Consider the following 14,225-nt stretch of genomic DNA (forward strand, 5'->3'; position numbering starts at 1 on the left):
TCAGAACCTGGTGTCTGACTCGGGGACCGTGCTCCCTCCCTTCATGGTTCTCTTCTCCTGAATCTACGGATCTGGGGAGGGTTAGGGAGAGGCCTTGATTCAGGAGCAAAGGGAGAGTGAACACCTGCACCCACCAGGCCCGGGCTCCCAACGCATGCTCACTGTGTCCACACTATAGGTACGGGGGACTGAGACGGTCTGGGCCCAAGATCCCCTAGGGAGCGAGGGAGGCGACTGCTTAGCAGCCAGCAGCCCTGAGCAAGTCTCTCTGGATCTGGGAGCCTTGCCCTCGATCTGGGAAATGATGGTGACCCTGAGTCGGCCCATCTGGCAGGTGGCTGTGGGGTCCCCAGGGGATCACAGGTGACTGTGCATGTGTGGGAGCGGGAAGCCCGACAAAGTGCGGGGCCCGAGGAAGTGCCACGAGAGCAGAGTCTGAAGCACCAAGGGAGTGAGGGGAGCAAGGAGGAGGAGAGGGCCTCCAGGGAGCGAGACGGCACAGAGTGTGAAGGGGGCCCTGACCCCAGCATTTACAGAGGGGTAGACTGAGGCCCAGAGTCGGGGAGGGAGCTGGCCAACATCACAGTGGATAGGGAGTCAGACACCAGAATGCAGGTGTGCGGTCTCCTGGAATAGTGTGATGGTTCTGGTCCCGTGCCGAGCCCCTTCCAACCCCGAATGCACGGTCCAGCCACCCCGTGCTTAGTGCGGTGAGCTCCAGCCAAACGCGGGCCTGTCCACACCTGCACACAGCCTGTGTCCCAAACCAGGTGTCTCTGCAGACCTGAGCCCTGCCGGGAAGGCCCCTTCTCTGCCTCTGCCTGGCTGGCTGCACGCTGTCCATCAACAAACACCTCGTCTGGGGTGCCGCTCCCTGAACCTCACTGCTTCCCTTTCTCATCACGCTGGTTGGTCATCACCGTGTCACCCCTGTCTGCCCTCCCACAGGATGGAAATTCCTCCAGGGGGGCAAACCGTGGCCGTTCTCCTAGCACAGGAGCAGGAGGCCGAGGGAGCCAGTGGAGACGGGAGGACGAAGGACCCCCTGAACATTCCTTCTGATGAGGTGACCATACGAGACCGGTTACCAACCTGAGAACTGCTAACCGATCGCTTCTTCCGTCAGAGGAAGCAGCGTGGCTGGGGAAGGGCACGCAGGGGTGGCAGTTACCTGTGGCCCCAGCAGTCCAGGGGTTCCCGGCGGGCCCACTTCACCTTTCTTCCCCTGCGTACAAAAGAAGAAGCAAAGATTAACAGCAGGCAGGGAGAGCCCTAACCCGTGTAATAACGTGTCAGGTGGAAATGCCCATCTTGATTTCTCAAGCTCGCTGGTCCACGGGTGGGGGGGGAGGGCCCACCTGTCGGGATCCCCTCCTGAGAAGCAGTACGGGATTGGGGCAGGAGCCTCGGGCTCTGAGTTCAGGGAGGTTCAGCTTTGGCTCCCAGCTCGGTGACCTAAGTGGATTTGGCAACATGTGGCCTAAAGACACTTGAGGCATGTCTCCTTGTCCTGCCGTCTGCCACTCAGTTCCTTTCCCCGAAAGCAACTAATCCTACCAGATGTTGGCTCATCTGTCTTTCCAGAGGCGTGTTACGTGTAGGCCAGCATCACACACACACACACACACACACACACACACACACACACACACACGTTCCCTCCGTCCCCCCTTTTGTTTTCTCTACAAACTGTAGCACATCGTTCAGTCTGCTGGCTGCTTGTTTGCACGGAACAGCCGACTCGGGCGCGTCACACAGGAGCAGGTGGACAGGCGGGCTGTTCTCGCCACTACAGTGTTGACCCTAAGGGTGAAGTGGGCTGCACAGCCGGGCGGGTCGTTATGGCCTCTTCAGCTCTGCGGAGCCCTGGGTAGGGGATCTGCGACCCCTCTGTCCCCCACCGCTGAGGAGTGGCCCTGTCCCCAGGGCAGCGGGGCTACGCAGTGCTGCTGAGGGATCCCGCCTCCACGTCCCACGGCTGCCATGAGACAAGGTGCCTCTCCCATGGACGCGCCTCCGGGAGGCCGTTGCAGGGTCTCATCGATGCAGCTTTATTCCAGGCTCAAGGATTTTAGGGCTGCACAGGGGAGAAGGCTGGGTGAGCCGGAGGGAGTGGTCTCTAAGGAGCTGCAAGGCCTAAAACCTTGAGTCTCACACGTTCAACTCAGCCAGCTGGAGGATCAAGGCTCCGCCGTGGCCTCTGCCCCAAGGGCTCACGGGTTCATGGGGAGGCAGACCTGCACCCCTGAAATGACAGCGCTCCTGACACACACGGCATGGAAGGGCGCACACATAGCCCTGGAACTCTTAGGTCTGCTACAAGGTCTTGGGAGGACTTCCTGGAGGAGGTGCTGAACTAGCACTTGAAGAAGGAAGAAGTGTGTCCCCAGTGGGGCATGCATTCACTCGGGGGCAGGGCAGGCGAGTGGGAGCTGGGGCAGTGGGAGCAGCGCCTTGGCAGAGGATCTATGTGATCGTGATGCAGGGCTACAGGGCTGGGCCATGGCAAACGAGGTCAGCTGGGGGCCAGGAAGGGTGTTGTCGGTGCCCTGGGCCACAGGGAGCCACCCACGTGGCCAAAGATGTCGAGTTACCCTACAGCACGGTTGGTGTGTGCTGGTCCTGGAAGCAGCAGGAAGGACGGAGTGAGAGGCCAATCAAACCCGTTCCCAGAGCTCCCCGTGCCCAGTCACCTCCTGCCCCTGCACCACCCACCACCCTCCCTCACCACCGCCCCCAACGCTTCCCACCACCCCCCAAAGCAGCCAGAATCACATTCTTAAAACAGAAATCAGGTCCCGTCTCCTCTGTCCAAATCACCGCACTAGTTCTCAACATGGAGCCCCATGTAACAGCCTCCCCTTCTTTCCACAACTGCATTCTGCTCCCTGCCTGGCTCATTGCCTCATCCTCTTCCCCTCATTCCAGCCACGCTGCAGTCCCTCCTCCAGGATGAACATGCCAAACGCACTCCCACCTTGAGGACTTTCATGCTCGGTACATGCTCCCCAGGCATCCGCACAGTCTCTGCTCAAAGGCCCTGCGTCCCCGTGTCGTCTCTGACCAGCCCAAGTCTGACCAGCTTCCCCACCGCCACCTGCAGCCCCCACCCTGCTGTCCTTCCCTTTGCTGGCATCACTACCAGGTACACCGTTGATGTACGGACATAGTTGGTCATCGCCTGCCCGCCAGTACTGGCTGCAAGCCTTCTGGAAACAGGGCCTGGCTCTGTTTTTGTTCAATGCTCTACCCTTGGGCCCAGGACAGAGCCCATCACGTGGTGGCAACCCAATGAATGTCCGGGGGCTGGATAAATTGCTGCTTCATGACCGATGCGGTCTTGAAGCAGGAGGATGGCAGGAGAAATGGCCATGAGGGGTGGGGAGGGGCTGCGTGAGGACCGGGAGGCACATCCTGGCACCTATGGACTTGCAGAGAGAACAATTCGGAACCCCGGATCAGCAGGCCCCCGGGCCACGGAGCACATCAGCCTGGAGGTGCAGTGAAGCCTAGGTCAGAAGGCTCTTCTTGACACCCGTCAGGTGGAATTCCAAATGTGGTCCCAGACACCTTCAGAAATGAGCCAGGGCTGGAGGCATTTGTCTCTGCCTCCATCCGATCCTGCTCTGATGAATGCAAACATCGGGGAGCAGATCACAAGAGACCTAAGAGTTGCCAGCTCCCCTTCCTCAGGGAATGGAAGCCAGACATCTTCAATTTTGTATCTAGACAGGCACCCCCTCCATCTGCTGCCAGGTCATTCCACTGAGAGTCACGACTTATTTACAAGATGAATAAACCATTTTCCCTCAAGGTCAGTGGAATGGCCTGGTGAGTAGTCATCAGAATTCAGAACCTAGGCCAGCAAAGTAACTCTGTTTAGAGGAAGAAACGGAGAAATGGATCATTTACTGGTTGGTGGGAAAGGATCAGAGGCAAGCAGGAGGGATGCGTACGTCACGTCTGGGTTGTGGTTGAGCAGAATTACTGACTGGGGGCTGGTTTCATTGGGGTGCATGCCAGTGTCCCTCCTCAGATGACCCACCACCTTTAGAGGCGGCTCCCCGTTTCCCTCAAGTTTGGGCACCTTGTGTAATGACATTGCTAACGTTCAGGGGGATGAGCCCCTGGGATGGTGAAGAAATCTGCCAAAGGAGTTGCTCTTAGGTCAGGGAAGTAAGAAGATGTGATCTGGAAAAGGAGAATTAAGGGGCAGATAGGAAGGGTCCAGTGGGGAAGACAGAAACATAAGCAAGTGCACCTAGAGAAGCAAACATCCCAGCTTTAGGGTTTTGGCAAGAAGGAAAAAAGCTAGAAGGTGGCAAAAGGTCAGAGGAAAAAACAGAAATTTGTGATTGTAGCTGCGATCAGAAGGTGGCATAATCTTTCATGGGTCACCCATGAAAGGGCATCACCCACAGAAACATTAGTGTAACGTCTCTGGCCAGCCCCAGCACCCATGTTCATACCTTCTCCACCCACAGCATCTGGAGCTGCCCTAGTGCACTTCAAAGTCTTCTTCCTTCCTTCCTTCCCTCCCTCCTCCCTCCCTCCTTCCTTCCTTCCTTCCTTCCTTCCTTCCTTTCTCCCTCCCTCCCTCCCTCCCTCCCTCCCTCCCTCCCTCCCTCTCTCCCTCCATCCCTCCCTTCCATCTATCTGCTGTCCTGCCTGCAACCACATGAGCCAACCTTGCTCACATAGCCAGTCTTTTCCCTCCAGACTTTTCTGAGCCAACCTGTATCTACCACAAATTTCATTACTTGTCTCTCTATATACCCTATGCTGGGAGGCGATTTTCCTAAAGGGAGAAAGTTCTGTCCGAGGTACTTCTCTAAAATGGTCAGCGGTTCCTCCTTACCTAAAAGCTGTGACATTTGAGCTGTTTTATTTGGAAATCAATGGCCCCTTGACTCTAACATGTCTTTTGATCTAGTGTCCAGCATCCACACTTCCCTCCCTAAGTGACAGCTCAAGCCAGCTACTTAGCTTGACCCCAAACAACCCCCTCAGGACTCCTGGCCCCGGAGGCTCTGCTCACACTGCCACCTCTGTCTATAACACCCACACTCCATCTCAACTTGTCAAAATCCTACCCCTGGCCAGTGCCATCTCTTCCATGAAGCCCTAGGAATACTGAGAAATGTGACAAAAACATATTGAATATACAGAGTCCCTGGTGCCACTCAAGAGCTGATGAGTTGGAATTGCCAGGGATGGGGCACAAAGCTCTAAGTAAGTAGTTTTGAGGACTTGGCCACTCACCACAAGCAAAGGATCTCTCCATGCTCCTTCTTGACCCCCTTCCTCTACAATATTGAAAGAAAATGAGTTCAGAAACTAACGTGGGTGGGGAGGGCAAGCCACTTAACTTGCTGAGTCTCAGTTTCCTCATGCAGAAAATCATAATTATTGTAATTATTTGAAAAGATAGCAGTGGAAGAAATAATTCAATGTTTGAGGAAGTGCTTTATAAGGAATAATAAAGCATCGTGCAAACATGACAGATCGCCGCAGGAATGGGGAGGAATAAGATGGTGGCTATGATGAAGAAGAAATGGTAATAACAGGATTCTAGCTCCTCTGAGTCCCTGAAGTGGGTAAGAGAATGTGTGTCCAACAGATCCGGTTTCAAACCTGCTACCTCCCAGAAGTACCATAGAAATTAAATGAGATAATGTCCACAAAGTGCTTAACATTGGATCTAATATTAGGAAATGTACAGCAGCGGTGGTGGTGCTGGTGGCAGTGATAGTGACGGTTATGGTGGTGATGACGGTGATGGTGGTGGAGACAACAGTGGTGGTGGTGGTGGTTGAGGTGGTGAAGATGCTGGTGGTGGCGATGGTGATGATAATGGTGAAGGCAGTAATGGTGGTGGTAGTGGTGGTAGTCATAGTGGTAATAACAGTGGTGATGCTGGTGGTAATGATGCTGGAGGTGGCAATGATGCTGGTGGTAGTGGTGATGATAGCAGTGATGGTTCTGGTGGTGGTGGTCATGGTGTTGCTAGTGGTGGAGATCATGGTGGTTATGGTGGTGGTGGTAGTGATGGCGGTGATGATGGTGATGATTATGGTGGTGGTGGTGGTGATGATAATGATGAAGGCAATGACAGTAGGTGATGGTGGTGATGACGGTGGTGGTGGTGGTAATAGTGATGGGGGTGATGGTTAAGGTGATAATAGTGGTGGTGGTGATTGTGATGGGCAGGGGTGAAGGTGGGAGTTCCAGCAGTGGCGGATGTAGCAGCAGCAGCTGCTACATAACCTCTGCATTCTGGACCTATAATCAGCTGTGGGGATTTGGGAAGTGCTGGCCAGAGCAAATTTTGCAGCAATAAAGAACTGTTTTACTAACAATAAGCCTATGTCTTGTCATTTTTCTTTTCCTCTCTTTTAAATTGCTACCCAACACAGTATCTGGGTAAGTGTTTGTAATTCATCATGAGGGCGGATTTTTTGAGCCATTCTGGATGCCAGGATGCTGAGCGGGACTGATATTTCCAAGGCTGCCTATCTGCCCATGGAGAAGAGGAAGCCCATAAATCCAGAAGAGCGGCAAGTCCTTCCCAGCCAGGACGAGTCAGCACAGCCGCGTGCGGGCCCGTTAGCAGCGGAAAGCATCGCTAGTGCAAGTGATTCTAATATGTGCCGTATGGTCTCTTGCTCAGTTCCTGTTCTCCAGGCCTCCAAATGTCAAAGATGATTATTTTCTACTGGTTAGAGCTGAAACCAGGTGCTCAGGGAAAACCTAGGGTGTCCTGACATAAACCCTGGCTCCGTGCCACAAAATGAATCAAACAGTGGCCTGTGATCCAAACGATGCTGTTACCATCTGGTAGAGTAGGGAAAAGCAAGGGGGAAAAAGGCTTTAAAACTTGAAAAGTAAAACAAATTTGACCCAGGTTGCCACTGACAAAAAGATCACCCTCGTTCCTCTCCCTCGAATTACGAGAAACAGGAGCCGACACGTCTGATCGCTTTCGGCCATTAGGGAGACCCTCAGCCCCGAAGGCAGTGGCCAGAGATTAGAGCAGTGCACAACAACGCATCCTCCTGAGCTGGAACTGGTAGGCAAGAAGGTGCCCACCCCCCAAGGACCGCTAAGGTCCGGATGAGAATTGAGCCACTATTTGTTTATACTCTGTGTGACACAGAGCAGTTGGATTTACCGTTGTAAGTCTTGGTCTCCTCATTTGCAGAATGTGAGTAAACCTGCCCTATCTCACGGGATCCTCGCAAGAATTAGTGAGAGACAGGAGTGCAAACGGTTACCCAAGCACCTGCTGCGGATCAGCTCATCATGCAACCAGGGCTGTTTCCTTGCTACCTTGTATTAGTTCTGCACCTGTTACAGACTCTGTCTCAAAAATATATTCTGAAGGCGACAGACTCAATCAGGCACAACAGGAGACATGTGGAGATGGCCCCCTTGGGCATCCCATTTGGTAGGGCGCTTCTTCGGTTCTCGCCCATTGAAGGGAGACTCCAGAGGCTGTTGAAACCGTGATCAAAGGAACCAAAGGGATCATCACCGGCTTGTGGGAGAGGCAGCGACGAAGTCCAGAGTGACCTTGAGCAGGTCATCATCTGATCACCCTGGACATGACATTTCTCACCGTCCATCTCAGGGATCCCTCCCGTCATGATGATTTTATAATCTAGATGTTCCAAATTCTGCATTAAATGCAAATGCCTGATGACATAGAAGTCTCTTAAGCAAAGAAATCTCCACTTGGTTTTGTCCAGAAAAGAGGAAAGAAAACACGTAGGGTATTTCGGGTGGGACCCAGCAGCGCAGCACACAGTAACAGGGCAGCAAAAGTAAAGGTACAGACAGGACCGATCTCTTAAAACAGAGCACGCCCTGTGGAAGGTCCGGAGCCGGGTCCCGGCCCATACACATGCATATGTATCTTATATGCTGGGATGTGTTGTTCACATACTCTCTATGTGTGTATTGAGATATATACATTTTATAAGTGGGAGGCACTCTTCTAAGATGCTACAAACACCCAGATAAAGAGCGTTCTCACAGGCATACATTCTAGTGAAAACAAAAACAAACACATGCCCAAATAAGAAAAATACAGTTTGCTGCAAAAACTAAAACAGGATGGTGTGAACGCAGCAAGATGATGTCTACTTTGGGGTGAATGATTAGGGCACGGAAGATTGTCTTTTTATTATTATTATTTTTTAAATCAACCCTGTGGATGCTTTTGAGTGTCCAAGTGCTTCAGTGGCCTTGAGCCAGGCTGGTTCTACTTCCAGAACATTCCGGGTTCAGGTGCAACTGCAGCACTGGCTGCTTCAGCTACGTAGCCGTGCTCCCCATCAACCTCTCCCTGATGCCTGGCTCAGACAAGCAGGAGGGAAGCAGAATCTCAGAAAGACAAACAGGGTGTAGCACCTCCCCACCACCCCACCCTATCTAAGGCAGGGAGCCCAGCCTGGGGAGGAAGGCCTAACACCCCACGCTGGGGTGCCTTGTGTGCCACAGCTCTGCAGGGTGGCATCTGGGGGTGGGGGTGCCCGGCTCCTCATCCTCCCATTTCACTATGTCATTGTGGAAAAATACCAGCTTTGTCCAAAATTAATGTGTTTATCTTGCCGAGGATTACACTGTCTGCCTGTTGCTAATCTCTAAAATAAAGGGCCGGATCGCTTTCCGCAGCCTGTCTATTAACCTCAGCGTCTCAGTCCCTGGGTCCCGAGGCTTGTCGTGGTCTTGTCTCTTCCCTCTGCCAGCCTGAGCGTGTGCCCCGACACCAGGGAGTGAGGTTTCGGTTGAGGTTGATGAGGAGGAAATGACAGGTCACCGTGAGGGAGGGAGAGGGAGCTAATTTTCTGAGTAAGTCATTCTGTCTCGGCTTCTTCTGACTCAGCCAGAGACGGACTGAGCAGGAAGCTGCTGCCGAGCCCACAGTAACATCAGGATTTGCCTCTACCCACAGGTGCAGCCATCGAGCTAGCGCTACCACGGGATGCAACTCAGCCCGAGCCATAAGCTTGCGGAGGGCCACCACAGGGCCACGGGTCCTGGGACACGCACTTGGGGTCGCCGGCTCCATCACGAGAGGGAGGAGGAGGAGGGAGGAGCCCTCCTCCGTGCTCCTCCTGGAGCACTTGCCGTGAATACACCGCCCTCCCTGTGGCCCTCAGCTGGGTCTCCTGTGCGGGACCCCGCGTGTCCCTGCCGCCTGGCACACCGTGGGGCTGGGATGGGTGCCCCGGTAGCCCCTGTCCCTGGTCTGGGCCACCACCCTGCCTTCTGCTCTCTGTGGCCATCTCCCAAGTGGCCTTCCTCCCCTGCAGTCCATTGTCAACACAGAGAGGCCAGATGGATGCATTCATGCAAGCCAGTCACTCCGCTTCCCCATACCCCAAATCCTGCAGCAGGCAAACTGCGGCCGGAAACATGGGCGATGACGGTCAGGGGAATTCCAAGCACAAAATGCATACGTGGTGACACTTTTCCATCAGCCTGGGTTGGTTTCCTTTCTTTTGTTTCCTTATCTTCGAGAGGGAATGATGTAATGAGCTTTGGGGTCACTTTGAACGAGCCCGCGGGGTGGTCAGGGCTGACAGAAATTAAGCAAGTTGGCCAATGACGAGGTGCGTGTTGAGATGCACGTGGAGCATATTGCTACTCTTTCTACTTGTGTATCCTTTTTTCCATACTAACAGTCTTGAAAACATATTCAGTAGCCCCACGTTTTCCTCCTAGTAAAAGCCCAAATCCTCACAAAGGCCCCCCAAGCGATGTGACCATGTGATGCGGCACCCGGTTCCTCTGACTGACCACCTCCCGCCGGCCCCAGGCTGCCTCCGGCGCAAGTCTCTGCTCACACACCTGCCTGTGTGGCCGCGGCCTCGGGGCCTCAGCTACCTCCTCCACCTGCCGTGCACCCCTTGGGCTACCAGCCTGGCCAGCGCCCCATGTCGGTCCTCCTGCAAGCCCGCCCAAACTGCCCTTGGCCACCGGCCCTCCCTGCATCATGTAAGCGCTAAGGTGATGGTTCTCCTTCCTGGAGAGGAGGTAAACACCAGTGGGCAGGGATCTCCAGCATCCTCACTGAAGGATCCCACTGCCTACAGCACCACCCAGCACCCGGCACCTGGCACCCGGCACCCAGCACCTGGCACCCAGGAGATGCTGTGGAAACACCTGCTGGATGGATGACCCTGTGGAGAGAAGGAGAGGGTGGGAGGGAGGGGTGAGGATGGGAGGGGTGCTGGCGGAAGGAGAAGGAGAGGGATGGGTGCAGAATCCCCAGGAGGATGATGCTGGCTGAGTCTGAAGGAGAGAAGCCCCAAGCTGGAGAACAGCGAGCACAGATAAAAGCTGAGGGCAGGAGCAAGTGTCCTGAGGCAGGACGTCCTCTCTGGGGGGCGCTTCCCGAGTCTGCATCACCCTCTCCTGTGCTGTGGGAGCATCAGTTCCTGCTGAAATGCACAGGCTCTCACAAGGCCTGCTCAGACACCCCCTTCCCTGTCTGCCCGGATCCCTCCCCGCTGAATACCGCAGGGTCCCCACGAGGCATCTGGGTTATCTGTCCACATGTCTCTAGTCCCTCAGGCTGTCGGCTCCTGGTGGTTGAGACAGCAATCTCTTCAGAGATTCCCAAGGCATTTAACCGAGGGCTCCTGCCTCCCAAGAGCATGACGTGAGCTTTGCAGACAGACACACGGGAGACCAGAAGATACCAGGCTTTGGAGAGACACAGTAGTGGGTGTGCCTCCCTGCGAGGCGGCCGGTGGTGCTGTTCTATCAGAGGCCGCCCTTCCTCTGTGCCAAGGGGGACGACAAACACTGTCCTAGGGCTGCTGAGGTCTGGCACGTGGAGCTCAGCACCTCAATGCATACCACTCCCCTCCACCCTGGCTCCTTTCCTGGGTCTCCAGGTTCATCCCTCAAAGCTCCATTCTGGGTGCATGCACCCAACTCTTAAGGCCCTCTGGCCAGAGTAAAGGTTGGAATGGGCTAAGAACCCCACCACACGGGCAGCTGGTGTTCCACTGAGGGGTAAGAGGTGTTTCTGGGGGTGACAACAGCTATCCTGGGGGCCACATGAACCCTCCCTGGGGTGCCAGGAAGTCACGGCCAAGGAAGCGTGGGCCTCGACCAGCAAGCTCCGAGTGAGAGGTGTCCTCTCCCCCTTTTCATAAGAGTCGATCCGAAAGAAATATAGTTTAAAAAAAATCAAAAACCCTTTGCATCATCTTTGTCATCTTCGCATCAAGAGTTCCACTCAGCATCTAATTCTACGTTAGGAAAAGTAATGTTTGCAGCGGCTCAGCCCAAGACGAATTAAGGTTCACCCAAACGTCAGTTACATAATGTACAAAGATTGCTGTTTTGTCTTAAAAGACCATGTGTGAGCATGTAGGGGAAGTGGGAGTCATGCCAGTTGCCACGTCTCGCTGCCCACCAGGGGTGCAGCCCCAACCTGAGCACGTTTTCTCCCCCAAACCAGGCCCGCGGGGATGCCTTCTTGTAACAGAGTAAACACGCTCAGAGAGGGCAGGTGACTTGAAGAGTCACCCAGCTGCTCAGAAGTCGGGCCAAGCTTCAAACCCAGGTCTATCCTGCCACAAAGTCCAGGCTCCCTGCATTATACAGATGAGAAGGCAACCTGGCTTTGGCCGGGAAACTGAGGCCAGGGCTGGTGATGCTCAATGGGACGTGGCATGTCCACGTTCTTCTCCTGGGTAAGTGGCTTCCCACCCTCCCACCTAACCCGTGCGCCACCCCCCCACGACACCTTCCCACAGGTCAGCTAGCTTTCCACATAAGTTCCTCTTAGAATCTTTAGGGTTTAAGGCAGTTACAAAGTGCAGAAGTGCTTGGAAACCAAAGAAGGAAGTTCATCAGGGCATTAGGCAGGTTGGAGTCTGTAGAGTCATAAGGGCAGGTCACCCAGTTTCAGAATTGAGGCTATAAAGAATGATGAGAGGGTGGGTCCAGCCTGCTTGCACAGAGGAAGCCATGACGCAGCTGTAACGCTGTCCACCTCGCTGAGCTCGAGAAGCGCCAGGCTGGAGGGGCCACAGGGGGCCTGGAGAGCCGCTGCCAGATGCAAGGCCCCCGTTCCCGCTCATCCGTCAGGGGCCGCCCAGCCTCTGTCCGAACACCCCCAGGGGCAGTGAACGCACCACGTCCAGGGGCTGCCCACCCCCTTTGGCAGTGCTGTCCCCTCGGACAGTCTCTATGTGAACCAGTAAGAGATGCTACAGGCTGGAGGTCAGCAAACATTGACTTGAGACCCTACTCTGTGCCTGGAATCCTGCTAGGACCTGGGGACATGGAGTCGGGGGGGTCAGCCTCAGTCATCCTGGGGACTCCGAAGAGGGCCCCTAACCCAGGTGTACTTTTCCAACCCCCCGTCTTAAACCACAGTACACCATGTCAGGAGCTGTGCTTAAAAAACCCATAAGGTATGTATAATCTGCGTAAAAAAGAAAGGTGCTTCATTAAATTAAATTAGATTAAGTTAAATTACATGGAATACCATGAGATATTACGATATTCAATAATGATACGGATGTTTAAAGTAGCTAATAGCCTATCGGCAGCTCTCTATCCTTTTCCTTGCCCCGAGTTTTAATTCTTTCTTGGGGATTTAGCTCAAATATTACCTCTTTGAAGAAGTCCCTGCTGCCCTGCAGGCCGGATCAGTTGCCCCTTCTCTGTTTTTTTATTTTTTTTTTCCTCAGCACTGGGCTTCCTTCTGCTGGGGCTCTGATCACACAGGGCTGTGAGGTTCCACATACATGACTCCCAACAGCCGACAGCCTCATCTCCACATCCCCAGGACTCATCTCCAGGCTGAACTCGGAATGGACCCCCCACCATGTCTGATGAACTAAATCTAACCCTCAGATATGCTTCCAATATTCCCATAAAACTCATGAAGCTGGCACCATGACCTCTGAGCTGCTGAAATGGGGGCCCCAGGGCGGGTGAGCTGGAGATGGGAAGGGAAAGACTTGTCACTCACCCGGAGACCTTGCAAACCAGGGGGTCCATCCTTGCCTTCAGGACCCATCAGGCCCTTTAGGAGCAGCAGAAAGGAAAAAAAAAAAAAAAGAAACAATGGTCAACACAGAATTTAACACCACACGTTGTACTTTGCCTTCTCATGCTCGTTGGATTGGAAAATCCCATCTTGTTTCAATGGGGAGACAGGGAGTTCAGGAGGGAAAAAAGTTCTGTCCCTGCAAATCTGTAATACCTTAAAACATGTGCACCTATCTGGCCTGATTAAGCATGTTTAGCAACCAAGAGGTAGGCGACATCATTCACATTTTGAAGATGTACACAGTAGGGGTCAATGTCTTGCATTTGTGCTTCGAGTAAAGCATACACAAAAGAAGCATCTGGAACCCAATGTCTTTAGCTGTGGGCCTAGTGCCATTCCCCTGTATGTTGCTGGCTCAGCAAGAACTAGCTTGGGTTCTGTGACTCGGTCAACAGTGATATACAAAACAGGACCGTCTGGACAAATAAATTGAATCGTCTAGGAAAGATCAGTTTCATTTTTTTTAAGGATTTTATTTATTTATTCATGAGAGACACACAGAGAGAGGCAGAGACACAGGCAGAGGGAGAAGCAGGCTCCCTGTGGGGAGCCAGATGTGGGACTCGATCCCAGAACTCCGGGATCACACCTTGAGCCCTCAGCTCAACCGCTGAGCCACCCAAGCATCCCAAAATATCAGTTTCAATGGAGCAAGGAACACTGGTGCATGAAGGGGTCCTACTGACCCGATCCTTCAAATCCTACCCCCCCCACAAGACCTCCCCTCATATCTGCTGCATGGCCTCAGCCAAGTCACGTGGCATCCGTGAACCTCAGTTGGCTCATCTCTAAGGTGAGGGTGATACATCTACCTACCGAGTGGCTTTGGGGACCACATGAGGAACGGATACAAAAGCCCCGATGGAGCACCCACCCAGACCTCCTGACTGCACCCTGATTGAGCCCCATGTGACGGCTGCTCAAGGGAGTGGGCAAATGAGACCCTCAGCTCTGTGCTGTGATCATCAACTTCCTGGGTGAAGCTCCCCCTCCGCAATCCCATTTCTTCAATGAATATTATCATACAAAGAGCTCCTATGGCTGAGTTTTGCATGACTGTTAAGGAGCTGGACTGGATTTCCATCCAAATTATTTTCTCTTAAGAACGCCGTGGAAACAAACACGTAGATGGAAAGCCTGC

At 53.7% G+C, this 14,225-nt stretch overlaps 1 protein-coding gene across 1 annotated transcript in view; it reads right to left on the minus strand.

Moving 5' to 3' along the window:
* COL22A1 (collagen type XXII alpha 1 chain) overlaps nt 1-14,225 on the minus strand; it is a 269,313-nt gene that overhangs the window by 132,045 nt on the left and 123,043 nt on the right. The window contains 2 exon segments of the mRNA XM_038555601.1: nt 1,172-1,225; nt 13,004-13,057. Coding sequence (XP_038411529.1) covers nt 1,172-1,225; nt 13,004-13,057 — 108 coding nt within the window.

This window comes from Canis lupus, chromosome 13 (assembly GCF_011100685.1).
Source record: "Canis lupus familiaris isolate Mischka breed German Shepherd chromosome 13, alternate assembly UU_Cfam_GSD_1.0, whole genome shotgun sequence".
Taxonomy (NCBI): domain Eukaryota; kingdom Metazoa; phylum Chordata; class Mammalia; order Carnivora; family Canidae; genus Canis; species Canis lupus.